General features: G+C 61.5%; 3 protein-coding genes across 5 annotated transcripts; all 3 read right to left on the reverse strand.

Annotated features, from left to right (window-relative positions):
* Positions 1-364: 364 nt before the first annotated feature.
* Positions 365-4,287, reverse strand: LOC109282730 (tigger transposable element-derived protein 3). Of its 2 annotated transcripts, none has more exons than XM_059729408.1 (3): positions 4,114-4,287; positions 2,944-3,070; positions 365-2,528 (listed from the first exon to the last, which is right to left on the reverse strand). In XM_059729408.1, the coding sequence occupies exons 1-3, from the start codon at positions 4,285-4,287 to the stop codon at positions 853-855; spliced, it is 1,977 nt and encodes a 658-aa protein (XP_059585391.1). In that variant the 3' UTR covers positions 365-852. The 2 variants fall into 2 exon arrangements, with proteins under 2 accessions (XP_059585391.1, XP_019341186.2); XM_019485641.2 differs by having other exon boundaries at positions 365-2,531.
* Positions 4,288-7,252: 2,965 nt separating this feature from the next.
* On the reverse strand, positions 7,253-14,400 carry LOC132243198 (zinc finger protein 398-like). Its single transcript, XM_019485628.2, has 6 exons — positions 13,317-14,400; positions 12,024-12,401; positions 10,456-10,579; positions 9,016-9,129; positions 8,665-8,775; positions 7,253-8,510 (listed from the first exon to the last, which is right to left on the reverse strand). Exons 1-6 carry the CDS (start codon positions 13,338-13,340, stop codon positions 7,531-7,533), a joined length of 1,731 nt encoding a protein of 576 aa, XP_019341173.2. The 5' UTR covers positions 13,341-14,400; the 3' UTR covers positions 7,253-7,530.
* Positions 14,401-14,497: 97 nt separating this feature from the next.
* Positions 14,498-25,292, reverse strand: LOC102570290 (zinc finger protein 777). Of its 2 annotated transcripts, none has more exons than XM_059729412.1 (6): positions 25,209-25,292; positions 24,414-24,815; positions 22,567-22,693; positions 20,904-21,059; positions 20,053-20,166; positions 14,498-17,045 (listed from the first exon to the last, which is right to left on the reverse strand). In XM_059729412.1, the coding sequence occupies exons 1-6, from the start codon at positions 25,227-25,229 to the stop codon at positions 16,018-16,020; spliced, it is 1,848 nt and encodes a 615-aa protein (XP_059585395.1). In that variant the 5' UTR covers positions 25,230-25,292; the 3' UTR covers positions 14,498-16,017. The 2 variants fall into 2 exon arrangements, with proteins under 2 accessions (XP_059585395.1, XP_059585396.1); XM_059729413.1 differs by lacking the exon at positions 25,209-25,292 and adding an exon at positions 24,934-25,197.
* Between the last annotated feature and the right edge of the window lie 1,225 nt (positions 25,293-26,517).

Genomic DNA, 26,517 nt, shown 5'->3' on the forward strand with positions numbered 1-26,517 from the left:
AGAGGATGTCCCTGCAGCCTGGATCCATGGGCCGGTATCCATAGTAACACAGATCCTTCACGGTATCCTTGGTGACAAACCCTTGCACAGGCTGCTCCGGGAGCACCGGAGAACACACGGCGTCTCTTGACATGAGCTGCCAGGGCCGTGTTGTCTGGCTCAGGAAGGGTCTGAAGGGGTCTACAGCACGTGGCCACGGCCTGTCTGCTGTCACGTCCTGCTTCTTCCCAGCTCTCCCCATACAGCTGCACCCCAACCCCTTCGGCCTTTCTATGCCCCGCTGCTGCACCCTCTCCAGCTACCCCGCATCCAGCTTCAAACGCGGAGCCCCGAGCTGAACGGGGCAGTCGGACTCACTCGGACACATTGCAAACGAGCTCTTTAATTGCCTCTGGTCCACATCCCCTTGGGACACACAGACTCATGCCGCGGCCCTCGCCCGCTGCCGGGGTCCGCGCCCAGCACTGAAAGGCGGCTGCCGGCCATGCACCGCGAGGATTTAGGACAGGAAGAGACAGAGGACACCACATCCTGCTGGAATTGGGGTGAAGTTGGCAGGAAAGGGGTGGAGAGGACGAGCACAGGAGGGAGAACGGGCTTCTTTGCCACCCTGTCCCAGCCCCGCCACAGACCCTGGGTGACCCTGGGCACCTCGCCGCATGCTGTGGTCATCCACCCTCAGCGGCACTGCTGCTCCCTTTCTCCCTGCCTGCAGCCTCTCTCCTCCGAGCCGACCGTAAGCTCCATGTGGCAGCGACTGGCACAAAGCGGGGAAACCCCTCTGGGAACAGCACCAGGAGCTGTCGCCGTCTGGGCAGCGCTCAGCAGTCCGGTGCCAGCGTCCATGCTGGCTCAGTCCTGGACGGTTGCGGCCTCACCTCGCAGGGTCCCGGGGCAGACCGCGTGCACCGCGTCCTCCAGCTGGTAGAAGGCGTGCAGCAGGCCGGGGGCCGTGGCGTGGCACTCCAAGTACCGCCGCAGCTTGCCCAGGCTCTCCATCGCCTCCGCCTTGGAGGGGCAGGGCGGCGCGGGGGGGTCATCCTCTTCATCCTCCTCCTCGTCCACTGGACCGGCCATCGCTCTGCCCAGCAGGACCCCTTCGGTAACACCCACCCCGTCCGGCCCCGAGTTCAGCGGCGTGAGTCGCTCCAGCCCGACCGGCCGCAGCGCCTGCACCGTGCCGAGCGCGGGAGCCTGGAGGGCACGGTCCAAGCTGAAGCCGGCAGCTCGAAAGCTGCTCTGGATGACTGCACAGGGCAGCTCCCTCCAGGCCTGGGCCAGCACGTGGAGAGCGTCCGAGATCGTCGGGAGCGTGGCGAGCTCCTCGTGCCGTGTCAGCATCCTCCTCCTATAGAGGCCCTTCAAATACCGCACGACTCCCCGGTCCAGCGGCCGGGCTGGGGGCAGGGGAAGCACCCGCACGTGGGACAGCGCCGGGGCGGACTTGGCGCTGGAGGGGCCGAGCAGCAGCGCCACGTGCCTCCTTTGCTGCCGCGCGGCCGCGTCAAACCCCTGCAGCCACTCCACGAAGAGCGGGGCTGTCAGCCGCGCCTGCTGGCTGGCCCGATACATCCAGGGCATGTGCGCCAGCCGGACCCCTTCGAAGCAGCGCGGGGCCGGGTGCCGGCCCACGGCCAGGACGTCTGTCTTGTCAGAGCCGTCGGCGTTGGCGCAGAGCAGGAGGCTCAGGCGTCCTCGGGCTCCTGGCCCCCTTCCCCATGGAGCTGCCCCCGCCGGGAGGGCCCTGATGAGGATGCTGGTCTCCGTGCAGCTGTATATGTCCGCGGCGGCGTAGCTGCGCAGGAGGTGAGGCAGCACCGCGCTGGCCCAGCCCGCGGCCAGGGGCGGCTCAGCCTCCTTCTGCGGCCCTGCGGGGTCCCAGCCCGGCTTTCGCAGCGCTTCTGCAGGCTCCGGCTGGGGGGCAGGGGGGTGGGCAGCTCGCATGCCCTCGGCCCATTGCAGCAGGGCGGCCTCAGAGGCTGCGCCTGGCCCCCCTCGCTTGCGCTTGCGCCCGGGGTTGGCATCCTGGTGCCAGGCGCTGAGGATGCGCTCCCTGTTCTTGAGGATGCGACAGATCTGGGGCTGGGACACGCCGAAGCGCCGGGCCAGCTCGCTCTGCGACACCCGGGGTCCGTCCAGCATGGCCAGCACCCGCACCTTCTCTGGGAGCGACAGCTCCTTGCGCTCCTTCCTCGGCAGGACGCCCTCGCGGCTCCCGCCTGCCACGGCTCGGCCTGCACTGCCCCTGGGGCTGCCGACGTAGGAGTGCGTGCCCATGCGGCCCAGCTGGGCCCGGGTCCTGTGGGCTGTGCCGTGGCTGAGCTCGTCCGCATTGTGCCGCCCCGCTGCCCCTGGGGGTGTCTGGTCGCGCTCAGGGGTGCCCCCGGCACTGCTGTGTGGCTCCATCTCTGGACATGGGGACGCCTCCTCCTCTCGGGCACTGCTAAGGGGCAGCACAGCAGGCTCCTGCCTCTCCGAAGCGGCTTTGCGATCTCCGTCTCTCCCCGCGTCCCTCCTGGGCCAGGCACCTGCTAGGAGGGAAGGGACGCCCGGGGGTTACCTTGTGTGCGACACAGAGCAACATCCCAGGCCCAGCCTGTTCCTGCTAAGTTGCACCAGGGGTTAATCTGGTCCATGGCGGTGTCTGAATCCTGGCTGGGCAGGGAGGGCATGAGCAAGGTACGCAGAGGCCAAGAGATGGCATTTAGGTGTCAAATCTCAGGCCCCCTAGTTTGAAAATGCTGGGCTGAGTGACATGACTGGGGTTGTACATGCATGCAGTGTCAGAGCTTCCCCTCATCTCCGCACTGATCCTGACAATGGGCGTTCTCCGCTGCTCTTGCATTTAGCCTGCGTCCAGTGCATGCTGCTGTGGGCAGGGGGGAGCCTCTCACCGACCACTTCCCCAGGGACACAGCCCCGCATAAAACAACAAGCTCTTACCCGGCAAAGACAGGCGCTGGCAGTTCTCCTTCATCGCGTCCTGACGCAGCTCCTTCCCCGCGTCGTCCCGAATGGGCCGCTGCTCCTGGGAGAAAAGGGCGGCGATGCCCTCGCACGTCGCCGTGACCTGAAACATCGCGTGCTCAGTGCAATTTGTAGCCGTTGCTTCCTGCACCCACCGGCCCTGTGGCTGGTCCGGAGAGGGGATGCCTGGCTGCAGTTCAAGCCACCTGGTTTCTAGTCCCTGATGGGTCTTTATAAACCTCAGGGTTTTACCCCCCGTCCCACTCATGTAAAACGGGGACAATGAACCTGAACTTGGCGGCAAAGCTCTCCTAGGTCCACGACAAACCAGCTAGGCCAGCCCTTCTCAAGGGTGCCACGCGGTATGAGCACGGGTAGGTGTGCACGCACGGCATGCACGATAAACCTAGAGATTTCAACTAGTGTTGGTCTAAGGACATAGGCAGACAAGGGTCTTTGGGTCTCTTTTGTTGGACCAACTAGGAATTCAGTGTTAAAAACACTCTGCCCCTGGGGCGGCCCGTCTGAGCTCTCTGCAACGTAAACATGCTCCAGCATTTTTCTGTAGTCAAAAAAAGAGCTGGCGTTTTCTGAGGGGTGTAACAAGGGATGCCTCCAGTCTAAAGAGGTGGAAAACCACTGAGCTAGGCATGAGATTGGCATCCGGGTGGGCAGATCCCTCGGGCAATGAAAGGACTCAAGGGTGCACGTGACAGCCCGGTCAGACGGCAATGGTTTTTAACCCCACGAAGGGCCTGTCCGGCTGTGCTGAGTCAGGAGCTCGGGCAATGCAGGCAGTACTCGTGCTGACCGCTGAAGCAGGGTCTGACCCGGTCAGCGGTGTTAATACCTATGATCTCAGCACATTCCCCACCCCCTGACGCTCGGGCAGGACCTCGGGGCCTGTCGCCCGTGGACCCGGCCATCAAAGCCTCTGTCAATCCCAAACTGGCTCTGCGATCCGGGCCGAGCCGACCGACGTGTGTGACCCCGAGGAGGGGAGCGGGCTGGTGCTGCAGGTGCCTGGGCCCAGCCAGCGCCCACAGAGCGGATGCGCTGCAGCTGGGGGAGTTTCGGGGTGACGGAGGAGGGAGACGCGACATGCGCGGGTGCCCCCCACCCACACACACCCGTGCAGGCGCCTACCTTTGTCCGCACCCACGGGGCTGAGCTGGGGATTAGCTGCCCCAGGGGCCGAGGCTGCTGCAGAGCCGGGGCAGGGCCGTGGGGACCATGCATGGAGCCTGGGGCTGCCTGGAGCGATGGAGCCACACCCCCAGTGCATCCCAGCCACAATGGTCCAGGCACTGCCCAGCACATAGCCCCGCCCCCGGCATGCTCCGATTGGCCCCTTGGCTACCTGCTGCGCCGGGATTGGGTGGGTGGCCCACCAATAGGCAGCATCCCTGCTCTTGGGAGCAAGGGGGGGTGCCAGGTTGGAGGTGAGGAGGGAGCTGCCCTGCACTGTGCCATCAGTAGGGTCCAGAGTGAACAGCCCTAACATGGGCAGGAGCGGCTCACGCCTCTCGGGGTCGATTGTTGGGTAGGCGGCTGGTCTTAGCCTTCCCTGGTGCCGTGCTCAGCTTGTCCCTCACTAGTCGTAACGAGGTTAGTCTAGTCCAACCCCCGGCCTGAGGCAGGATCAGCCCTGTCCAAAGCAACCCGCACACGCTGGACCTGCCTCGGGGGGAGTTAGGGAGTCATTGAACCCCTCTGAGCAAGACCAGCAGAGCAATCCCCCCGGCACAGGGGGATACATTTCCCTTCCTATAAAGCACTTGGCACCTGGAAGCTCCTTCCAAAGATGTGGTGACCAAGCCCTGTGATGCCTGGGGGGCTGGCAATGTTCACTCCAGGTTTTCCTCCGGGAGCTGAGCCTGCCCATATAGAAGCAAAGCAGCTGACCAGTGCTGTGTGGGGATGCACACTTTAAAATGGGACCTGAAAGCAGGATTTCTAACAGGGCTGGGCCCCGGCTCCAGTGCACGGAGGGCTTCCCGGCTTGGAGAGGCTTGCCTTCCGCAGCTGGACTGGTGCTGAGCGCGTGCCAGGGAGCTAACACCCCATTGCCCCAGCACAGCAGTCACCCCCACGACCCAGAACCAGGTGGCTCCGCATCGAAGGCCTGGGTTTGCTGCCTCCAGCTTGTGAGGCCCAGCTGGCTGCAGCTGCTGGGTAGTTTCATTGTAAATCCCCATCCCCTCCTTCAACCATTTCCAGTTTGCTGTCACAGCAAATGCCTGCAGAGACCAGCCAGGACCCTGGAGACCTACAAGCACCAGCCAGCGCAGGCACCGGACATGGGTCCCTCGAGCCCCCAGCAGCAGATGCTCTAGAGGGAACTGGCTGCACCCTCCCTAGTGCCACCAGCTGCAGGTTTCCCACCTCCATGGCTTTGTCCATATCTCCCTGCAGCAACCAATGCATTGCCCAGACACGCGGGCAACCGTCACTGCCACGTCCCCAGAGCCTTGTCTACACTACTGCTCCCATCAGGCAGCCGAGGAGCCTGCTAGCGAGTGGGATTCTCCTCCCAGCTCTCCCAGCACAGAGCAATCTCCTGGGCCCGGAAAAGAGGGTCTGCTGGAAGGAGAAGCAGAAGAAGAGAGGCCGCGTCATCGTTGTGGGCGACTCCTTGCTGAGAGGAACAGAGGGACCCATCTGTCGTCCACATCCCACGGTGTGAGAGGTCTGCTGCCTGTCCGGAGCCAGGAGCAGGGACGTCGCGGCAAGAATCCCTGACCCCATCCGGCCCTCTGACACCGATCCCTTGGTCCTCATCCACGTGGGAACAAATGAGGGAGTAGTCCAGACCGTCTCATGAGTGACTACAGGGCTTGGAAAGCAGCCCCTGCCCTGGGGGCACAGACCGGAGCCCTCTGCTCCAGCTGGCAGACCTCATTCAGCTCCCACCACGTCTGGGCTGATGCAGCCAACGTTTCCAGGTGGGCAATGACCCTTGCCAGCTCACAGGGGCACTCTCTCGCCTGCCAGCCCCCTCCAGACCACGGCCACGGCCACAGCCACGAGCCCCTCCTGTGCTTCCTTCCTCATGGCTTACAGATGGGAAACCCTGAGGCCCACTAGCTAGGTAGGAAACGAGGGGTAGGTAGGACCCCCCCCAGTTCCCAGCCCCTGCATGACCTCCACCTGCTCTGCCCCTACTGAAGCTGTAGGGGGCAGCACTTTGCACCCACAATGCATTGCTACAAACCCAAGCGGGGACCCCGTCGCATGCTGCAGCAGGGCCAATGCTACCAGGGGCTTTGCAGCACCTTGCAGCAAAGTGCAACTTGCTGCCTCTTGGGAGAGGTGGATGCACGTGCACACATATGCACTCACGCGTGTAGGCACACGTGCAGACCCAGGACTGAGCCTTCCACGGCTTGGGCTTCGAGAATAACCGCATGCCTGGCATACCCCCCCTGTCCTGCCTCTCCTCTAAAGGCTGGGGATGGGGCTGGGCTGGGCCAATGCTCCTGCTGGGACGAACCCCGCAGGGTCCTGGCTGGAGGGTCTTGCCCGTGCTCCAGCTGATTGATGCTGCACTGGGGGCAGAAAGGGACTGGGGGGTTTTGCCTTCCTCTGCGGTGGGGGCATAGCCTTGGCCTGGGGTTTCTTGAGTGTATATTAACCTTTGACAGCAGCAGGACACTGGTGACCGCTGTCCTCCTGCTTTCCCTGGGGCAGGTTCAGGTGTGATGTCTGGTGCTGTGGCAGGGGCAACAGCTTTACTCAGAGGTTTGACAACACACTTGTCTGGGCTGGTTTGGACGGGGCTGATCCTGCCGCAGGCCAAGGGCTGCACTAGATGTGACCTCTGGAGCTCCCTTCCCGCCCCACGACCAGATGATCCCTTGCTCCAAGCTGCTGTAGGAAGCAGCAGGGCTAACTGCTCGAGCCAAGCTAGACCGGGACAGCCAACATGCCGCTCCCAACCAGCGCTGGAGCCGGGAGCTCTAGGCTTGCCTTCATTCATTAAGCTCGTTGCTGTGTTTGCTGTCCCCATCCTCAAGTTGCGTGTGTCCAGTGTTCAGGAAAGGCTCCGGTGCTACCCTACCCCTGGGGACTGTGGGGAAACATAGGCAAGGGATGGGGGGGAAGGGGTGGAGCACCTCTAAGCAAGAAGGGGAAGGGAGGGAGGATGTTTACCAGCTTTAGGGACAACTCCCCAGAGGCTCCTGTAGTGCCGTGCAATCCAGGAGGTGCGTCCACACCGCAGCACCCTCTCTGGGTCTGCCCCTGCCTGCACCCACAGCAGAAGAAAGCCTTGCTGAAACCCATGCCGGATAACACGTGGAGACCTCCCCCACGTCTTTATTTGTGCTAGGAAGTGGTGGCATCAACAGCCTTCTTCCGCAGGGGTTCTTTGCAAATCCCACTGTGCTCCTGACCACTGGCTCCAACAGCCAGGAAGCGGGTGTTTCCTGGCCACGTCCTGTCCCTGGGCAACCACTCCTGCAGTAGACAGTCGCTTGCGTCCCATCAGCCTCACAGCCCAGTCCTGGCTGGGCAACACTGTCCCCTGGCACATCAAAGCTCGCGGCACCCCCAGCGCTGCCGCTACCCCATACTCTCCATTTTCACATAGGCGAACTGGCTGTTGAGCTCAGCTCCAGGTGGGTCGTGTGGGCCAAGGCGTGGGGCTGCGGGGGCACAGCCAGCCCTGCCCCCAGGCATCTCGGAGGCATGCGTGCGCGGATGCCGGAGAAGTGGCTCACGGTGGGCGAGGCCGCGGGTGGCAGCGACGGTGGTGGCACCGCTGCGCTCGTGGGGTCGCTCGGCCGCGTGGGCCATCTGATGGCGGACAAACCAGGAGTGGCAGCCGAAGCTCTTGCCGCAGGCCGGGCAGCGGTAGAGCCGGCCCTGGGAATGGCCCCGCAGGTGCTTGAGGAATGGCGGCTTCTGGGCAAAGCTCTTGCCGCACTGGGCGCACTTGAAGGCACGCTCGCCGGCGTGCGTGTTCTGGTGCACGGTGAGGCTGGCCAGGCGTGTGAAGCTCTTCTCGCACTGCGCACACTTGTAGGGCTTCTCGCCCGTGTGGCCGCGCCGATGCTCCACCAGCGTAGAGAGGCGGCGGAAGCGCTTCCCGCACTCCAGGCAGGCGTAGGGGCGCTCGCCCGTGTGCGTGCGCTGGTGCTCCAGCAGCGTCGACAGCCGCCCAAAGCCCTTGGCACACACGCCGCACCGGTGTGGCTTCTCCCCAGCGTGGCTGCGCCGGTGGGGGCCTGTGGGGGCTGCCGGCGGACCTGTGCTTGCGTAGGCGCGCTCCCCGCAGCTCTCCCCGCAGCGCCCGCAGGCGTGGGCTGGCCCCCCTTCCCTCCTGCTGCCGCTGGCTTTCCCCCACTCTGGGGGACCCAGGCCCGAGGCACCGGAGTCTCTCTCAGGTTGGGGAGGTGTGGGCAGTGCTGGGGGGTCTGTGCCGTACAGAGTCGGGACAGGTGGGCCCTGGTACACGCTCTCTTCTGGCCGCTGCACCAGGGTCCAGCGTGGCTCTGGACCGTCCACCTTCTCCCTCTCCCTGCTGGGAAGCCAGCCGGCGGCTGCAAGAGAGGGCAGCCCATGTAAGAAGGCAGAAACTGACCCCCCTGGGCAAGCAGTTGCTTCCCCTAGGTTGACCTGTCCTGCCCCTTGGTCCCTGTGACCCCCACCCCCAGGCACAGACTCAGCACAGCCTCACCTGCGCCTGTCACCCACCTGCTAGGGGCTCTGGAGGGCCTTTCCCTTCCTCCCTGCCCTGCTGCTCTTCTGCCACAGGCTCTTCCTCCTGCTTGACCTGGGAGATTTCCAGGGTCGAACGTGGAGACTCTGTTCATTGGAGCGAGAACTCGGTTAGGATTTCATGTTAAATAGATGGCGGTGGCTCCTGCTGAGCCAGCCGCGCTAGAGCTGCCACGGACCCACGAGCTCACAGATGGCGTGTGAACAGTCACAGCATGCAGAGAGCAGGGGCAGGAGCCAGAAGCGCATGGAGCAGGACCTGAGCAGCCCTACGGCACATCAAAGGCACGCCGAGGATACAGTTGTCGGAGCGGAGCAGCCTCTCACCTGCATTAGGGTCTGCAGAGGTTTCCCGCCCCTCCGAGCCTGGCAGGTCCCGGGGGCACGGCTCTTCTCCTCGCTCAATGCGGGACAGGATGTCAGGCTTGGAAATGGCATAGTCTGTTGATGGAAGAGGGGAGAACAGGACACAGTGTAATTAATGCTAAATGGACACAGTGTAATTAATGTACACAGCTTGCAGCAAAGGGGCACTTTCCCCGACTGCTTCATGCTATTAGTCATTCGGTAAGTGAGACCCACCTAGTGCTTCATGGCAGAGAGTGTCAACACCCAGGCAAATAAGCAAATCAGGGCACCCTGAAAGGCAGGAGCATCCTGTCTCCCCCTCCCCATTCTCCAGCAAAAGGAAGGGAGGGGAGAGATGGGAAAGGGAACTGGCCCAGGGTCACACAACATGGGAAGGACAGCCTGGAAGAAAACCCAAACCTTGAGGTCCAGGCCCATAAAGCCAAAATGCCCATAGTCCCTACCTAGAGAGTCAGAGAAAATGAGGGTTTTAAGAGACCTCAGGAGGTCACATCTAGTGCAACCCCCTGCTCCAAGCAGGACCAACCCCACCTACATCATCCCAGCCAAGGCTTTGTCTAGCCGGGTCTTCAAAACCTCCAAGGATGGAGAATCCACCATGTCTCTGGGTAACCCGTTCCAGTGCTTCACCACCCTCCTCGTGAGAAAGTTCGTCCTAATATCTAACCTAAACTTCCCTTGCTGCAGCGTGAGCCCATTGCTCCTTGTCCTGCCATCTGCCCCCACTGAGACCAGCCCAGCTCCATCCTCTTTGCAGCCCCCCTGCAGGAAGGTGAAGGCTGCTATTCAATCCCCCTTGGTCTTCTCTTCTGCAGACTAAAGCAGCCCAGTTTCCTCAGCCACTCCTCACAAGACATCTCCCCCAGCCCCACAACCATTTTTCATTGCCCTCCACAGGACTCTCTCCAACTTGTCCACCTCCTTTCTGTAGCAGGGGGCCCACAGCTGGACACAGGACTCCAGATGTGGCCTCCCCAGTGCTGAACAGAGGGGAAGAATCACTGCTGGCAATGCTCCTTCTAATGCAGCCCACTCTGCCATTAGACCCTACCTAGTAGGATCAAATATTCCTGGCACCACTCCCGAGATGTACCCTTTGGGCGTGCCTGCAGCAGGCCTGCTCACACCATGGGTGCAAGGAATCAGCACTGAATGCAGGCCCCACTCCCACGGGCAAACAGCCCAGGTCAGCAGGGCGGCAGACTCAGACCCAGGCCACACCCAAGGCTGAGCCCTTGTGCACAGAGCACCCACGAGTGTGAATATGCCTGCTGGGGACAAGCCTTCATTACAGCAGTGTGATGAAGCACATCGCCTCCCAGCCCTGGAGGAACTGAACTTGGCCACGCTCACTCGGTGCTTCTGAGGCCACTGACATAAGCAGAAGCACATCCTCACCCAGTGAGATCAAGTACTCATAGTTGCCCTTCATCACGTTCTTGTACAGCTCCTTCTGCCAGTCCTCCAAGTTCTCCCACTCCTCCTGGGAGAAGACCGCGTTGTCCTCGAAGGTTGCTGGGACCTGAAATCATATGGGCATTCGTGTCTCATGCGATGCAACCCGTGTCGGTGTGGCCAGCCCCACATGTGCAACTAGAGTTTTAATGCAGAAGCTCATTTTTGCACCAATGTTTTGTCATGGTTTTAATGTTCATATTTAAATAAAGATCCCCTGGGAGCGAAGGGGGCTGAATCTGTTGGCAGGAGGAGAGGAGTCACCTTTGCTCTGCAATGCCTCAGAATCTAAGGGCACCCGGGTCCTCACTTGGACACGCTGCAGCCATCAGAAGAGTTACAGCAGCTACAGAACGGACGAGGCTGCAGAGCAAAGGGTCAGGGGCGCTCACAGAAGACAGAGGGTGGAGGAGGGAAGGGACCAGGTTGCAAGAACATTTCTTTCCTCCCCTCCATGCCGCTTCTCAGAGTAGTCGCAGCCGGTTTGCGCAGAGCAACACACAGCATTTACAATATACCCGGCAAGAAGTTTGTCCCAGAGACAACTGTCATACACGACAGATTTTCTACAGGGCCCCAGGGGGCTGCGATGCAGGGTGAAGCTACCTCGATGAGCTCATTTGAGCCCAATTACCTCATGCCCATGGCAGGGAACCGGACTTGATCTTATAGGTCCCTTCTGGTCCTTCTACGATTACCCTTAGACCATACTGAGGACACTTAAAATGCAAGCACCTGCATATTAAAGCTCAACGTGTGCTAAGGGCCCTTAGGGGTCTCAAAGTCATGCTGTTTCAGGCGAGGGTTAGCCCTGGGCCATGCTACCTGGCTCCCACGAGGGTAACTCTGGCTCGCTCCACAGAGAAAGTGAGCAATTTGCAGTCCTTCAGCATCCCTGGGGTCCTAGCCACATCCCTACTCACCAGCCCTCTCGTGCAGGCAAGAAACGGTGTTAACCCTCAACGTGCGACTGCTGACAGCACGCTCCAATTTCAACACTGCTCCACATTCCCCAAATTTCGTATGGCCCAAGCGGAACGGGCAACTCCACCCTCACAGACAACCTGCAAACACCCACATGCAGGGAAACGGGGGAGGATCAGTCTGGCCTGACCCTGCTCAGTGCGTTTCAGAGGTTTAAAGCTAGGCTCTGAAGAGAGGAGGAAGGAGAGAAAGCCAGGGTTTGTTACGAGACGGGGATGCCTCAAAGCCGGACTCCTCTGACCCACGGCAGCAGACAAAACACACCACACGTTCCTCCTTGAGTCAATCGGAGCAGCCCAGCTCCCAGCGTAAGAGCAAGTATTGGCGCTCCTTCCTCCCCTCGCTTGGGATTGAAGCGCAGGAGACAAGGACCGCCCAGGGAGCCCCACCACCGCCAGGGCACATAGACACGGGGGCTGCTACAGACCCAACAAAATCACCTTGCCCCCAGCTGACCACACAATCCCGTCTCTTCTACCATTGCAAAGAGGTGGCACAGCAGCCCCTTCCCCAGGGCTGGGCGTTACCTTGGGGACCTCGCCGGTAATGCCGGGCGGCAGGCGCAGGACCCAGAAGTTCCTGTTCTTGAGCAGGTTCTCCATGTTCTCCAGGCGCCGCTGCAGCAGCCCGTACTCCTGGATCAGGCTGCCCAGCGCCGCCCACTTGCTCTCCAGCTGGTTGCTGAACTCCAGCTCGGTTTTCTCGCATTCAAACACCTTCTTCTCCGCCGCCCCCGTCCTCCCCTCCAGGTTCAGCAGCCGCGTGGCGAGCGAGTCCACCTTCTGCTCCAATGCCTGGATCCCGGCCACCAGTGACCACACTGAGCCTGTGGCCCCTTGCCCCGCCGGGGGCTCTGGGGCGGCGGGGGCCTGCGGGCGCTGCGGCCCTGTGTCCTGCTCCTGGACCTGGTTGCAAGGAGGAGGAACGTGACGCTGGAGTCGGGCTCCTGCTCAGTGGGGTGGGGGGCCGTCATGGACGGGGACCTTTGTTCCCAAGAACGAGCCCCTGTTCGGGGGCTGCAGGGCTGCACACCCCGAGCGCAGCGATTGCAGCCGCTGCAGACCCGCGCCTCGTCCCCGGCTCTGCGCTGCATGGCTCCCAGCGCTGCGGCACCCTGCACGGCATCGCCGTGCTCCCAAGGGCTGTTGCACCCCTACACCCCCCCCAGAGCCCTGGGGTTGTTGCACCCCTACAACCCCCCCCTGGAGCCTCAGGGTTGCTGCACCCCTACAACCCCCCCCCCAAAGGTTGCTGCACCCCTGCAAGCATCTCTCCCCCTCCAGGCTTGCTGCACGCCCCCCCCCCCCCGTGACCCCTGGGGGTTGCTGCACCCCTGCAAGCATCTCCCCCCCTCCAGGGTTGCTGCACCCCTACAACCCCCCCCCCGACCCCTGGGGGTTGCTGCACCCCTGCAAGCACCTGCCCCCCTCCAGGGATGCTGCACCACTAAACACCCCCCTCCCCCGCGCTACCCCCAGGGTGCTGCAAGCACCTCCCCCCCTGCAGGGTTACTGCGTCCCTGCAACCTCCCGTGGTTGCTGCCCCCCTGCAAGCACCTGCTCCCCTCCAGAGTTGCTGCATCACTAAACGCCCCCCCCGCGACCCCCGGGGTTGCTGCACCCCTGCAAGCACCTGCCCCCCTGCAGGGTTGCTGCACCCCTACAACCCCCCCGTGACTCCCGGGGTTGCTGCCCCCCTGCAAGGACCTCCCCCCTGCAGGGTTGCTGCACCCCTGCAAGCCCCTCCCCCCTGCAGGGCTGCTGCACCCCGCCCGTGGCCGGGACGCCCCGCCGGACCCCGTTGCCGGGCAACGCGCTCACCTGCGCGGGCTGCCGGGCGGCCATGGCTGCGCTGCGCTGCGCTGCGCGCTAGGGGGCGGGCGCGGCGGCCATGCCGGGCGCGGGGCATGACGGGAGGCGCGGCATCTTCCCCGCCATTTAAAGGGGCCGCGGCGCGGAGGGGGAGGGGCGCGCTCTAAGCGTGACGTGTGCCAGGGCCGCCCTAAGTGTGACGTCTGCCCTGCTCTGGGCACAGCGCTGGCTGGCACGCGCGCAGACCGCAGCTCGAAGCCGAGGCTGGGGCAGCGGGGACGTGGCCGCGCGCCGGTGGGGAGCCGCACAGCGAGGGCCACCCCCGAACTAACGAAGCAGCGGGGCTGGCGGCAACGTCCCACGTCACTGGGGTCGTCGTCGAACGGCTAACCACACACGCAGATGCCAAGCAAAGGCCGCCCTGCCCCGCCGCCAGGGCCGCCGGCCTACGAGAGCGGCACGGGCACGGCCCGCAGCGTCCGACGCGTCCCCGCCAAACTCCTCGGGGCTCGGTCCTGCCAGTACTCCTGGTTTTACTCTGTGGGAAGGAGCGCACACACACACACACACACGCGTGTGGCTTTGCTGGGCTACGTCGCCCCAGTCGCCTCTACCCAGCGGGGCGGCACTGGCACCGTTGCGTCCCGGCCTACCCACGCCGCGGCCGCGCCCGGCACTACACGTCTGCTCTGAACGGCGTCCTCTTGAAGACTTCCCCGGTTGGGGACTGGGGCTGCCCCCCTCCTGGGACGTCTGGGCCACGTCGCGGTCGCCCTCGCCGCACAGACGCGCTTCCTTGCATCCACCCTGGACCCGTCCTCGGGCAGTTTCTGGCCATTGCTCCTTGTCCTCCCCAGGGCGCCCTAGTGAACCGTCCCCCCGGTCCCAACAGTCACCCCGACATACCGACAGACAGCCATCGCGTCCCCCTGGGTCTTCTCTTCCCCAGGCTGAGCAGCCCCGATCCCGTAGTCCTTTGGCATCAGGTTTGCCCCCCAGGTCCTTAACCATCCTTGCAGCCCTTCTCCGGACCCTTTTAAGACTCTCGGCATCTTTTTTGGGAGCGCGGTGCCCAGAACTGGACACGGGCCCGCCGCTGGGTCTCGCCAGCGCCGAGGAGAGAGGAAATAGCACGGCCTTAGCCCTGCTCGCGACGCGCCTGGGTTGTGCATACGGAGACACCGAGCTGCCCCTCTTGGCCTTGCTGGTTTAATCCAAAGGAAAACAGGTGTTGGGAGATCATCCATTTGTCCGTCTATCGGTTGCAGACAGCTCCCCGGGCTCTCCCCTTACCGCGGCCTCCCCCGGCTACCGCGGGGCCGGACCAAACCCCACCTGCAATCTGCAGGTCTCGGCGCTGAGGCTCCGTCCTAGAGGGAAATGCCGGGAGCGCCTCCCAGGACGCGGCGGGCTGGGGAGCAGCCGAGCACGAGGAGGCATTGGAGCGGGACGCTGCCTGTGCTCGCGCTGCTCCTGTATAGCAGGGCCGTCCGGCAGTGCCCGGGGTGGGGGTTAACTGATGGCCCCGAGCACGGACGAGTGGGGCTGGAAGCATCTAGTCCAACCCCCTGCTTGAAGCAGGATCAGTCCTGCCCAAACCATCCTACGCAAACCATAATCTAAACTCTACATGAGACTCCCTGACACAACACAGACTCACACCCCAACCTGCCACAGGGGAAGCAGGGGGACCGCAGCAGCCGACGCGGGCATTGCTCCCCGCCAACGCCCTCCTGCTGCTGCTGGAGTCTCCAGGCTGCCCTCCCTCTTCTTGTGCCCAGCCCTGGGGGCAATGCGGGGTGGCCCAAGAGGCTGAGACCCCCAGCCAGGGGGTGGGGGGGACCCTATGCAGTGTGGGGTCATGGGCTGCAAGAGTGGGGCTGGCACCATGCAGCCCTCATGGGCCCCCTAGAAGCTGAATACCGAACCCGGTGCCCACACTTGGGCACCCGTGTGAAGCTGCTCTAGCCCTAAACTCTGCCCTCACCCACCCGTGGGCTTCCCAAATGGGCATGGGGATGTGAAATCGGCCCATAACCAGGACCCCTGCTAGCCTGGGGGCATGTCATAGTTTCATAGTTGGTAGGGGCAGAAGGGACCTGAGCAGATCATCAAGTCTGACCCCCTGCCCTGGCAGGAATGAATGCTGGGATCAAATGAAATGTGAAAAAACAGCCCCGTGCTATGAGGAAGGGCAGGACCGGTGCCCCCCGTACCCAAAAGTTGGCAGGAACGTGCAGTCTGAGATTAAAAGTACACTCAACTACAGGGCAGACAGCAGCTGCCCAGGGCATCTAGGCTGGAACGTGTCCCTGTGAGGTCCTGCCAGTCTGTCCCGGTGTGGAGAAGCGTTTCTGGGGGCGGCACGGTCATCTCCGCCCGTGCCCGCGACACATCCCTGAAGCTTGGAGGAAAGTTCTGAATGCCTACGTCCGTCGCCAGCCCCAGAAGCACAAAGTACTGCTGTCCGTGGAGCCCGTCATCTCCCCCGTGACCTCCTACCGTCCCGAATAGCCCCGAGGACCTGCTGCAGACTGTCCATGCCAGATACGAAGTCTATCCGGGAACTAGCCAAACGCCAGCCACCCCCCACTGGCTCTGGGGGCCGAGGGAGAAGCCGCGTTCCCCTGAGCATCGAGTACTAAGTTCTAAAGCCGGAAGGGACCAGGAAAATCCTCAAGCCCCTGCATAGCACAGGCCAGCGTTGGCCCTAAAGCTTCAACACATCGGCACCCAGCCCGCAGGCCTCTGCACCCTCCTCTGTGCCAGCAAGGGGCTGGGTAGCCCCCACCTCCGTCCGAAGAGCTGGGGAGCACCCTCCATCTGCAGCAATTGCATGATCACCTGTCGCATCAGATGCAGGTATAACATCTGTCCTGGGGGCAGGGGCTGGCGGGCAGGGCCCCTCCCCAGATGCAGGCATGCCCTGGATGCCCCCCGGCTCGGGGGAGCTGGCAGTGGGTGGCCGCAGGGCCTGCTGCCGGAGGAGCCGGCAGCGCAGCAGGGCCCTCTCCCGGGCGTGGATCTTCTGGTGCCGGATGAGGTGGGTGTGGCGGGTGAAGGTCTTCTTGCATTCGGCGCAGCTGTACGGCCGCTCCCCAGAGTGTGTCATCTGGTGCCGGCGGAGGGCAGAGAAGTAGGCGAACACTTTCCAGCACACAGCGCACGTGGGCAGCGCCTTGCTGTGGGTGTCCCGGGGCTTGGCCAGCTGCTTGGCCGAGGGAAAGAGCTTGTGGGGCTCGCTGGGGCCGGCGCAAGGGCTGCGGTAGGGGCTGCTGCGAGGCCGCAGCCGCAGGCCCGGGTGCAGGCCGTTTTCGGGGGCGCTCCCCCCTGCATGCATGCGCTGGTGCAGCTCCAGGTGCTGCTGGTGGGTGAAGCTGATTTCGCACTCGGGGCACTCGTAGGGCCCCTCCTTGGCGTGGCTCCGCTGGTGGATGATGAGGTTGATCTTCAGGCGAAAGCGGCGTCCGCACTCGGTGCAGGGGTGTGCCCGCTCCCGCGGGCGGTGCCGTGGGCAGGCTGGCTCAGCCGTCACGTTGCTGTCCCGCCTCGGGGGTTTGCTCAGCCTCTTCTTCTCCGGCTTGGCCTGCGGCAGTGGGGAGCACAACTGGCTTTCAGCCTCTGCGGGGCTCAGGGAAGCCTCAAGGGGACCCTCTGCCGATGCTGCCTCTGCCGCCAAAACGCCAGGGCTGGGAGGCCCATCGCAGCCCGTGTCTTTCACCGGGAGCTGGTCATCCCCTGCAACACAGAGGAGGATACAGAGGTTATTTGTGCAGCTCTCAGGAATGGGGACAAGCCCTATTTTTGCCCAGACCCTGAGCTGCTGGATTTCTTAAGCAGTCAAGAGGTGCCACTGTAGCAGAAAGCCCCCTTTTCCTCTTGCCTGCATTTGCTCTCCCCTCTTTGGGTATGTTTCTCTTTTTCTACCTTTTCTTCCTTCCTCTCTCTTTCACTTTAAGATAAGGAATTGTATTTTAAAATTTGTATGTGTGCATTTTGTATCTCCCCTTGTAGTTTGGTATTTTTATCTATTTGTGTGCCATGGCATTTGTAGCTTATATTTTATACTCCTCACCTTTCAACTAAATGTGTTTTAGTAAATTATACATTGTAACAATGTTAACAAGGGCAGGAATCAAACTGCCCTTCCTTGTATCAGGCTGGCCCCTGAAAGAGCGAGTGAATCAGTGATTGAATGTGTAAGGTAACTGAATGTGTAACATAGTAGCAGGCAGCAATTATCACCTGGAAACTGCAGATCAACCAAGGGAAGAAGTCAATAGAAGACAATGTAACAACCGGGAAATGTCACTGATCAAGGGCTAGAAGCCCTGGCCTGACGTAATCAACACCAGAGACCAACTTTTGGGCTGAATATCTCCAGATTGACCACTCCCAGAGCCCTATTCTAAATTCACCAACGGACTCCCAAACCTGCACATACATGCGGACGACCCCTGGGGCTGACAGATGCCATCCAGTAGCCACCGAGGGGGGGGGAAGTCTCACGAGGGTCAATGACCCCTGGATTGGGCAAACCTGAAAACTGGGGAGTCACCAAAGTCTGCCAGGGACAGATAAAAGGCAGTGAAAAGTGACCCTCAGTGGCGCCCTCTTGATCTCGATCTCCAACTCGACCAGACCTGTCCAGCCAGAAGGACCAGCCGGCGACCCCCTTCTGGAGGATAACACCACGCTGGAAGAAGCCTCGACTGGCCATCGACAGCAGACTCCAGCGCCTGTGGCATAGGTATACCTGACTCTTGTAGCTCGCTACTGTGTGTGTGTATGTGTGTGCATGTGTGTGTGTGTGGGGACCAGCCCCAAGGTTTATGATTACAGTGTTTCAATCTGCCTAATAAACTAGAATTTTAAGGATCCCGAGTTGGACATTTGTAGCCAGCACCACCAGTTAGGACCGCAGGAAAGCAGGGCTGGAAGGGACTCACAAGGTCACATCCAGTCCAGCCCCCCGGCTCCAGGAAGGATCAGCCCTGACCAAAGCATCTGAGCCACATGTCTGTCCAACCTGCTCCTGAACATTTCCAGGGATGGAGACTCCACAACTGCTCCAGGCGCCTGTGCCAATGCTGGACCATGCTCAGAGTCAGGAAGTTCCTCCTCATCACCTGCCTCAATTTCCCCGGCTGCAGTTTGAGCCTGTTGCTCCTAGTCCAGTCCCCTACAGCCATAGAGAAAAGCTCACCTCCATCCTCTGTGTCATTGACCTTCAGGAATTTGCAGACTTTATCAAATCCCTGTCTTCTCTTCTCCAGGCTAAATAACCTAAACTCTTTCAGTCTGTCCTCATCAGGCTCGCTTCCAGGCCCCTAGTCATTTTTGTTGCTCTGCACTGGACCCTTTCCAATCTGTCTCCATCTTTCCTGAAGTGTGGGGCCCAAAATTGGACACCAGACCCAAGGGGAGGCCTCCCCAGTGCTGAACAGAGCAGAAGAATCGCTTCCCTTGAATCACGAGTGATGCCCCTGTTAATACAACCTGGGACACTGTTGGTTTTCTTTTATGCAACAAGAGCACCCTCTTGGCTCATATTCAACTTCTAGTCCACTGTCACCCCCAGGTCCTTCTTTGCAGCCCTGCAGCCCAGCCAGTCGTTCCTCAGCGTGGATTTGTGCATGTGATTATGCTGTCCCAAGTGCAGATGAAGGTCTGGGAACGTGAGAAAGTGGCAGTCCAAAGGATTTGCCAGGCAAAGGGGAGGAAGAGGGGGAATCCCAGGGGCCAGGCAGTGCACACTCCACTCCCCACTGCAGCCTCGAGTCTGTCTGGAAAGACTGAAGACAGAGGCAAGGGGACAACGGCCTGGTACCAGTCTCTCCAGCGCCAACCCGAGTATGGGATGCTGAACACTGCCAGCAACAGGCTGTGAGCAAACCTGGAGGAGGCACAGGACTGTATCCAGGCAAACCCCATCCTTGCTCCCTCCCATCCCATGGCTGTACCAGGGAGACCACGTGCTTTCGCTCCTGGGGTGTTAGTTCAGCACAGCCCCAAGGGTGTTAGTTCAGCACGGCATCAGACGTGTGCCCACCTGTCTGCGCTCTACATCCCACTCTAGAGCAATAATGTTGCACGGAAATAAACCTCCCGACGCAAGAACGCTGAACCTGCATGACGGGCTCTCCAAGGAGCTAAGCTGATCTCCGCAACCTTCTCATGTCCTTGCACTCTGCTTCTCCTTTGCTTCCCTCTTGAAAGCCCTCTGGCCTATGTTTGACAACCTCAGTGGAAGGCAGCGTGGGCTGCTCCACCCTGGAGGGAGGGCGGCGTGCTAGCGATCTATGCTCCTTTTCCCTCTTTCCTTGCTGGCTGCGCAGCTTGTCCCCGTGGACAATCCCCAGCTCCCAGAAGCGCTTGCTGTGTTCCCGCCTCACCCTGGGGCCAGACACCTGGGCCTGGCGAGCTGACAAGGCAAGGCTTGGGTTTGTTTTCCCTCTGGCAAAGTCAGGCCATGCAGCAGAGTTGGCCCCTCCTTGCTCTCGCACATGATGCAAAGAAGTGTCCCGATGGGATCGTCACTCCTCCTGTCAGGGAGTGGGGCAGGGACGCTGCTCACGGGGTGGGAACACACTGCAGCTTAATGCTTGTTGGATCCTCTTCCTAAGGCTCTCAAGCGGGCAGGCCTGCCCCATGGCACATAGGGAGAGAGGAGTGCATGGAGAGGAAAGGGCTGCCTGGCTCCCAGCCCCCTGCCCGCCCTGGAGCCGGCTGGGCTGACACTCACCTGCGCCAGGGTCTACCAGCGTCTCTTCCTCCTCCAGGTCTGGGGTGTCTTGGTCGTCAGGCTCATCCTCGTGCACCCCCCACGAGAGGCTATCTAGCGCTGACACCGGAGATGCTGCGGGGAAGAGAACAGCAGGGCCGGCTGAAGGATGCTGAGCGCAGAGCTGCCTCAGCTGGAGGACCTGTGTTCCCCCTAATCGCCACCCCTGCTGCCTACCAGGCCCCCTTTCTCCTGGCCTATCTCCCTACAGAGACCCTCTCTCCTCCTCCAGGAACCCAGCTGCCCACATCCTTGGGCTCCCTGCTCACGTAGGCACGTCCCAGCTGCAGCAGCCAGCCTGCCAGGGCCAACGAGTTCTTGCAGCAGGACCCACAAGCAGCCTCGCTTGCCCTCTGCCAGCCTCCTGGGGCTGGAGGGGACTCATGGGTTGCCAGTCATCACAGAGGCTGGTAAGCAAGGGGCTAAAGTGCCCCTGGCCAGAACGTAAGACCCACCTCGGACCCAATGCCAACCCTGGAGGCCCCAAATGCCTCGTGGGTCTGACACTGCAATCCCAGCATCCAAGTCACTGTGAGCTGGGGCCCAGCTCCCACCCTGGGAGCTACTATGTCCCCTGTTCCCTCCACGTTTCTCCTCTGGGCTCAGCCTGGAGCAACCCACACTTCCTCTTGCCAAGCACCATCGCATTTCTCCCATGCTGTCTTTCTGCTCAGTGCAGACCCAGGCCATCAGGGCTCTGTGGAGACCTGCGTCCTGCCCCTGGCAGAGCTCTGGTGCCGATAGCAGAGCTGCGCTGCAGGGAGATTGACTGAGATGGACAAAGGGAGGAGGCCTGGTGCGATGTGACTCACCTGTGCTGGTGTTCACAGGGGCGTCCCCTTCTTCCCATGCCTCTTGCTTCTCCTCTGCTTCTTCTGACCTTTCTGGAGAGCCTGGCTGCTCTCTGACACAGGGCTCCTCCCCTCGCTCTATCTGGGACAGGATGTCAGGCTTGGACACGGCGTAGTCTGCAAATGGAGAAAGACATTAGGAAACACTTTCTCACTAGGAGGGTGGTGAAGCACTCAAACAGGTTACCCAGAGAGGTGGCATCTCCATCCTTGGAGGTTTTGAAGACCCGGATAGACAAAGCCCTGGCTGGGATGATGCAGTTGGGGCTGGTCTTGCTTGGAGCAGGGGGTTGGATTAGATGTGACCACATGAGGTCCCTTCAACCCTCATTGTCTATGATTCAGTGACATGAGAGGATGCTGATCAGCCTTAGCGATGGGCGATCTTTCAAGATGCAGAACTGTCCATGGGTTTTGGCCAACCCTTCAAATCAGTGGCCAGAGGTGGTGGGCAGTGTGGACGGATGCTAATATTTCCCTAGGGTTCCTACATCAAAACAAAGCATGGGAGGTATGTTATTGTCCTTCGCAGGGGGATTCACACATGCAAGGGGAGGCCAAGCTCCAAGAGAAGAACAAGCCTGGAACTTCTCAGTTATCTTCAAGGCTGCCAAAACCTCTACCACCTGGACAACAGGTAGCTTAAAAGAAGGTGTTGTCTTTATTGATCAAACACCTCCTGTTTCAGCTTCAACAACCACTTGAAGGGCAGTTCTTCTGACCTGTCACTGCCAGGCACCTATGTGACTGCAGAAGGGCCAAAGCAACTGCTGCCATCAGGACCAGCCTGGCTTGGAGGAGAGTCATCTGGAGAAAGGTGCCCCAGCAGCAACCATTGGACTGTCACTCAGAAAAGACCAAACAAACGGTAAAGCTGCTCCTGGGACCAGCTTTGGTGGAGGATATCTTAGAGCCGAGTCCGAGTTCTGCGTGAGTACATGCACAAAGTGATGTTTTACCAGCCTTTAGCGTGGGACGGGGTTACAGTGCGAGACCTTTAAATCACGGTGGGTTATCCACAGGATATGGCCTAACTCAAACCACAAACCCCAGGCTTAGGACTTCACCTGGGGCTGTGCCTCCCCCATCAGCAGTGGATCAGACAGGTCAGAGACACTCAGACCGTGGCTCCTGTTCCACAAGCTCTTCAGCTGATCACCTGCAGCTCTTGGCAAAAAAACGCTAAAGCTCATTTCTTGCTACGTGCCTTTGGCCTGTCTTTCCTGCCTCCATAACTGAGGCAATGCATGTGCTGCGCATCTCTGCCCACCATGCAAATGGCCACTAATGCCCTGTAGCTATTTCTCTTTCGAACTGCAGCGTATTTGCCACACTTCACCTCTTGCTCTAGTGTTTTGGTTCCTGGCTGAGTCAGGATGGAGCGTCACAGGGCTGGATGATCCCAATAATTTCTTCCAGTCCTAAACTCTATAGAGCTCACCCCAGAGAGCACATGAGGCGAGATCCTACCCAGCTTGCCCTTCCACCGCATTTGTCGTGTGGGTCTGATGGCCTAACAGGTCTTGCCTGCAATCCTCCAGAAACCAGAAGGCCCCGCAGATTCACCCCGAGCCAGCCCGTACCAAGTGCAGCTGCCCAGACAGGAGTAAAACAAAATGCTCACCCAGCGAGACCAGGGTCTCATAGTTGCCCCTCATCACGTGTTTGTACAGCTCCTTCTGCCAGCTGGCCAAGTTCTCCCACTCCTGCTCATTGAAGTAGACCGACACGTCGTCAAACGTCACTGGCACCTGCAAGCACAGAGGTCACACGCTCAGCAGCTTCAACAACAGCCTGCATGCCCATAAGAGAGGGGCTGCATTTCACCGCATGCTCAATTGAGCCAAATGCACCTCGAGACACATCCGGGGTGCCCTGGCCCATTTTGCAGAGGTTCCCCCAGCTGCCACCCAGCCCTGAGGTCATCTGTTTGCAAAAGCCAGCTTGTTCAAAGCCACCCAGGGCCTGCTGCCTACCTCCAGGCACGAAGCCACCCCCTGTCACCAGCACAACCTGCTCCTAGCCCACCTACACTGGATGCTGCACAGACAGGAGACAGACATGCAATGCTGCGCACGCATGCGTGACCGGGTCCCCACCAAAGCAGGACGAGCTGTCTGCCCCCACTCCAGCAGTGCTTTAACCATGGGGCCTTTGGTGGATGTGGGGTAGCACCCCAGCTTCTCCACTTCTTTTTTGTTCAGACAAAAACTGGGTTTAGCTGCTTAACAGCAGGGAAAGGCGTCACTGCTGAGGACCCAGCCAGAGGGAAAGGCCCTGATCTCTGGCTATGTTGGTGGCACAGGTAAGTACCGAAGCTCCAGCCTGTCTTCTGCCCGTTGCATCTCCAGCTCAGTTTGGTCAGCAACCAGCACACCGAGCTCCTGGTCAGCAACTTGCCCCCAAGCGCTGCATTGAGACACCCAGCATGAGGCTGGAGACCTCAGGGGCTCAGCACTACAACCCCCCATGCCTTTGGGGATCTGGTCTCAAGACCACACACCTCGGCCACGCACGAGGTGGCAACCAGCATGAGATGCGTGCAGATGTACCCCAGGCCTGCCGCAGCAGCCCGCGCACCAAGCCATCGCCAGCTTGACTGCTGGGCTCCGAGAACGACCTGCCACCCTGCAGCTATCGCACTACGCCTCCACCTTTCCTCGCTGCATAAAGCAGACTCAGGTCCCTACTGCCATGCACGAAACGCCCGTTGGGAATGGCTGATATAAGGCCGTAAAGTCAATTGAGGCTGGATATCCAGAAAATCATTTCCACTGTGAGAACAGTGAGGCAGTGGCCTAAAAACCCCAGAAACGGGGTAGAGGACTCCTCATCACTGGAGGCGTTTAAGAAGATGCTGGGCTGTCACTGGTTGGGGGCAATTTAGGTGTAGCGATGCCTGTTTTCTACCATAGGTATTTCCCAAGCTTCTGGGCTTTGCTGTCTACTCCCTTTTTTTCCTCTGTTGTCAGGGTGTTTTTAAGCCTCCCCAGAGGCGCTGGGTGTTGGCTACAGCTAAGGGTGGGAACTTCAACGGGGGCGTGCCAATTCTCCTGCCGGGACCAAAGCCAAGGTTTCCTGGCTAGAGGGTCTTGCCCCTCTGCTCAGGGTCAGACCAATCACATCTTTGGGGTCAGGAAGGACTCTTTTCCCCCGTGGTCAGATGGGTGCGGACTGGGGGCAGGGAGGGCCCTTCCTCCGCAGCGGGGCATAGCCCCCTACCCAGAACCTCTCGAGCAGGTTTTATAGAGGCGAGACATTGACCGCCGCAGTCTCCCTGCTTTCCCTGCGGCAGGCTCGGGTGTTCGGTCGGTGTCGTGTCAGGGTTGAGGTCAGTCTTACACAAAGTCGAGATGATGGAGTTGTCTGGGATGGTTTGGACGGGGCTGAGGCCGGGGTTGGATTAGAGGTGACCTCCGGAGCTCTACTTCTCCGTGACCCTACTACGGCCCTGTGACCGGGGGTCCTTACCTGCGGGATCTCCCCCTTGGTGCCGGGCGGCAGGCGCAGGATCCAGAAGTTCCTGTTCTTGAGCAGGTTCTCCATGTTGTCCAGGCGCCGCTGCAGCAGCTGGTTCTCCTGGATCAGGGTGCCCAGCACGGCCCACCGCCCCTCCAGCTGGTTGCCGAAGTCCACCACGGTTTTCTCGCAGCCGGCCAGCTTCTCCTCCGCCGCCCCCGTCTTGCCCTCCAGGCTCAGCAGGCGCACCGCGTGCGACTCCACCTTCTTCTCCATCGCTTCCAGCGTGGCCATGACGGCCCCCAACGAGCCCGCCGCGTGCTGGCCACGCATGGCTCCCACCGGCGTCCGCTTGAGGACCACGGAGGGCTGCAGAGCCCGGTGGAGCCTGGCGTCCCTGGCACACGCCGAAACCTGCGGGCACAGACACTTCGTCTCTGGGGGAGTCCATACCCCACCCCTCGGGCTAGGGCTTCCCGCAACCCAGCGGACGGCGAGGGACCGTGGCACGGCGAGACAAAGGTGGACCGACCTGGCACCTTCCCCTGCGCACCGCTACGGAAAGGGGGTGCCGCAGGCGAGGCGGTGGGGCAGCACCCCCGGGGGAGAGGACACCTGGCAGGGCAGGGGAGGGCAGGGGAGGGGGTGCGATGCTCTGCCCAGCTGTGCAGCGGGGCGGGGAGGGAGGGAGGGAGGGAGGCGGGTGCGGGGCGCGGGGCAGGGCACGTGTGCACGGCGCGGCGCAGTTGGGGCGCTCCGGGGGCCCCGCGCCCCGCGCCCGGGGATGCTCCGCGCTGCAGCGCTTACCTCCGCGGCGCGCCCGGCCATGGCTGCGCGGCCCGACCGCACCACGGCGCCGCCTGCCGGCCGGAGGCGCCGCCGCCGCCGCGTGTGTCCGCGCTGCCGCGGGGCAGGGGCAGGGCCCGGAGCTCCGCCCGCCGCCGCCGCCCGCTTTGTCCCGGGCCCGCCGTGCTGGGCCGGGGGATCCCTTCCTGCCCCAGTGCAACGGGGCAAACCCCCCCAGTGTGGACCAGCCCGGGCAAGGGGAGATCCCTTCCCGCCCCCTCAGTGCAGACCAGTCTGGGCAGGGGGAAATCCCTTCCTTCCAGGACCTGCGGGGTTGGTGCCAGCAGGAGCACTGGCACAGCCCCAGCCTGGGCTGCAGCAGCCCTCCACATCTCTGAGAGAGGCGTCAAGCCCCCGCCCCTGCCCCTGCCCCTGCCCCACGGCAGGTGAGGAGAAGAGTTTCACGGTCCCGGGAAGGGGGCCAAGGTTCTGCATTCGCTGAAGCACGGAGACGTGGAGCTGCAGAAGTGACACCGGTGCAACCCTGGCGTGCGGCAGGACGAGCCCCGTGCAAACCAGCCCAGACCCAAACCGTTGCCCAACCTCTGAGCAGCACGACACAGCCAGCCCAGACACAGCAGGCATCGCCCCGCGCGTGCCCCAGGGAGAGCAGGAGGACCGCAGCCGCCGGCGACCTGCTGCTGTACAGGGTTGTTCGTGCACGCGCCAGACACCCCGGGGAGAGGCTGCGAGGAAGGAGAACGGCCCCGCTGTCCCTTTGCAGTGCCTTCTGCCCACGAATCCCATCAGCGGAGCTGGCAGCTGCCTGCTCCACGCACCAAGCCTGTGTCTCAGCAGCTCCCCGAAGCCTGCCCTAAAGAAGAGGCCCCGAGCCTGCTCCATTGCCGCCCTGCTGATGTAAAGGTTCCTCCTCCTACTTCACTTCAACCCGGCTGCCACCCTTTCAAGGGTGCCACGTGGCGTTAGCACTGCTAGGTGGGCGACCGGGGTTCACACGATGAGCCCCGAGACTTCCGATAGGAATCCACAGGGTGAAAGGCGAACCCCCCCGTGCACGCCGGCCCAGCATTTCCATGGGGCTGTTCTGTGGAGGATGGCCATAGCCCCGGGGCAAGGAGCGATGGGCTGAACTGTGGCAAGGGGAGACCTAGGTTGGGGGGTAGGGCAAACCTGTCTGGGGGTGGTTCAGCACCAGAACAGGCTGCCCGGAGAGGCCGTGGGGTCCCCATCCCTGGGCTTTTGCAAGAGCAGGCTGCACAGACACTCGTCTGGGATGGTTTAGTCAGGGACGATCCTGGACAGGATGGAC

Source organism: Alligator mississippiensis, chromosome 5 (assembly GCF_030867095.1).
Source record: "Alligator mississippiensis isolate rAllMis1 chromosome 5, rAllMis1, whole genome shotgun sequence".
NCBI lineage: Eukaryota > Metazoa > Chordata > Crocodylia > Alligatoridae > Alligator > Alligator mississippiensis.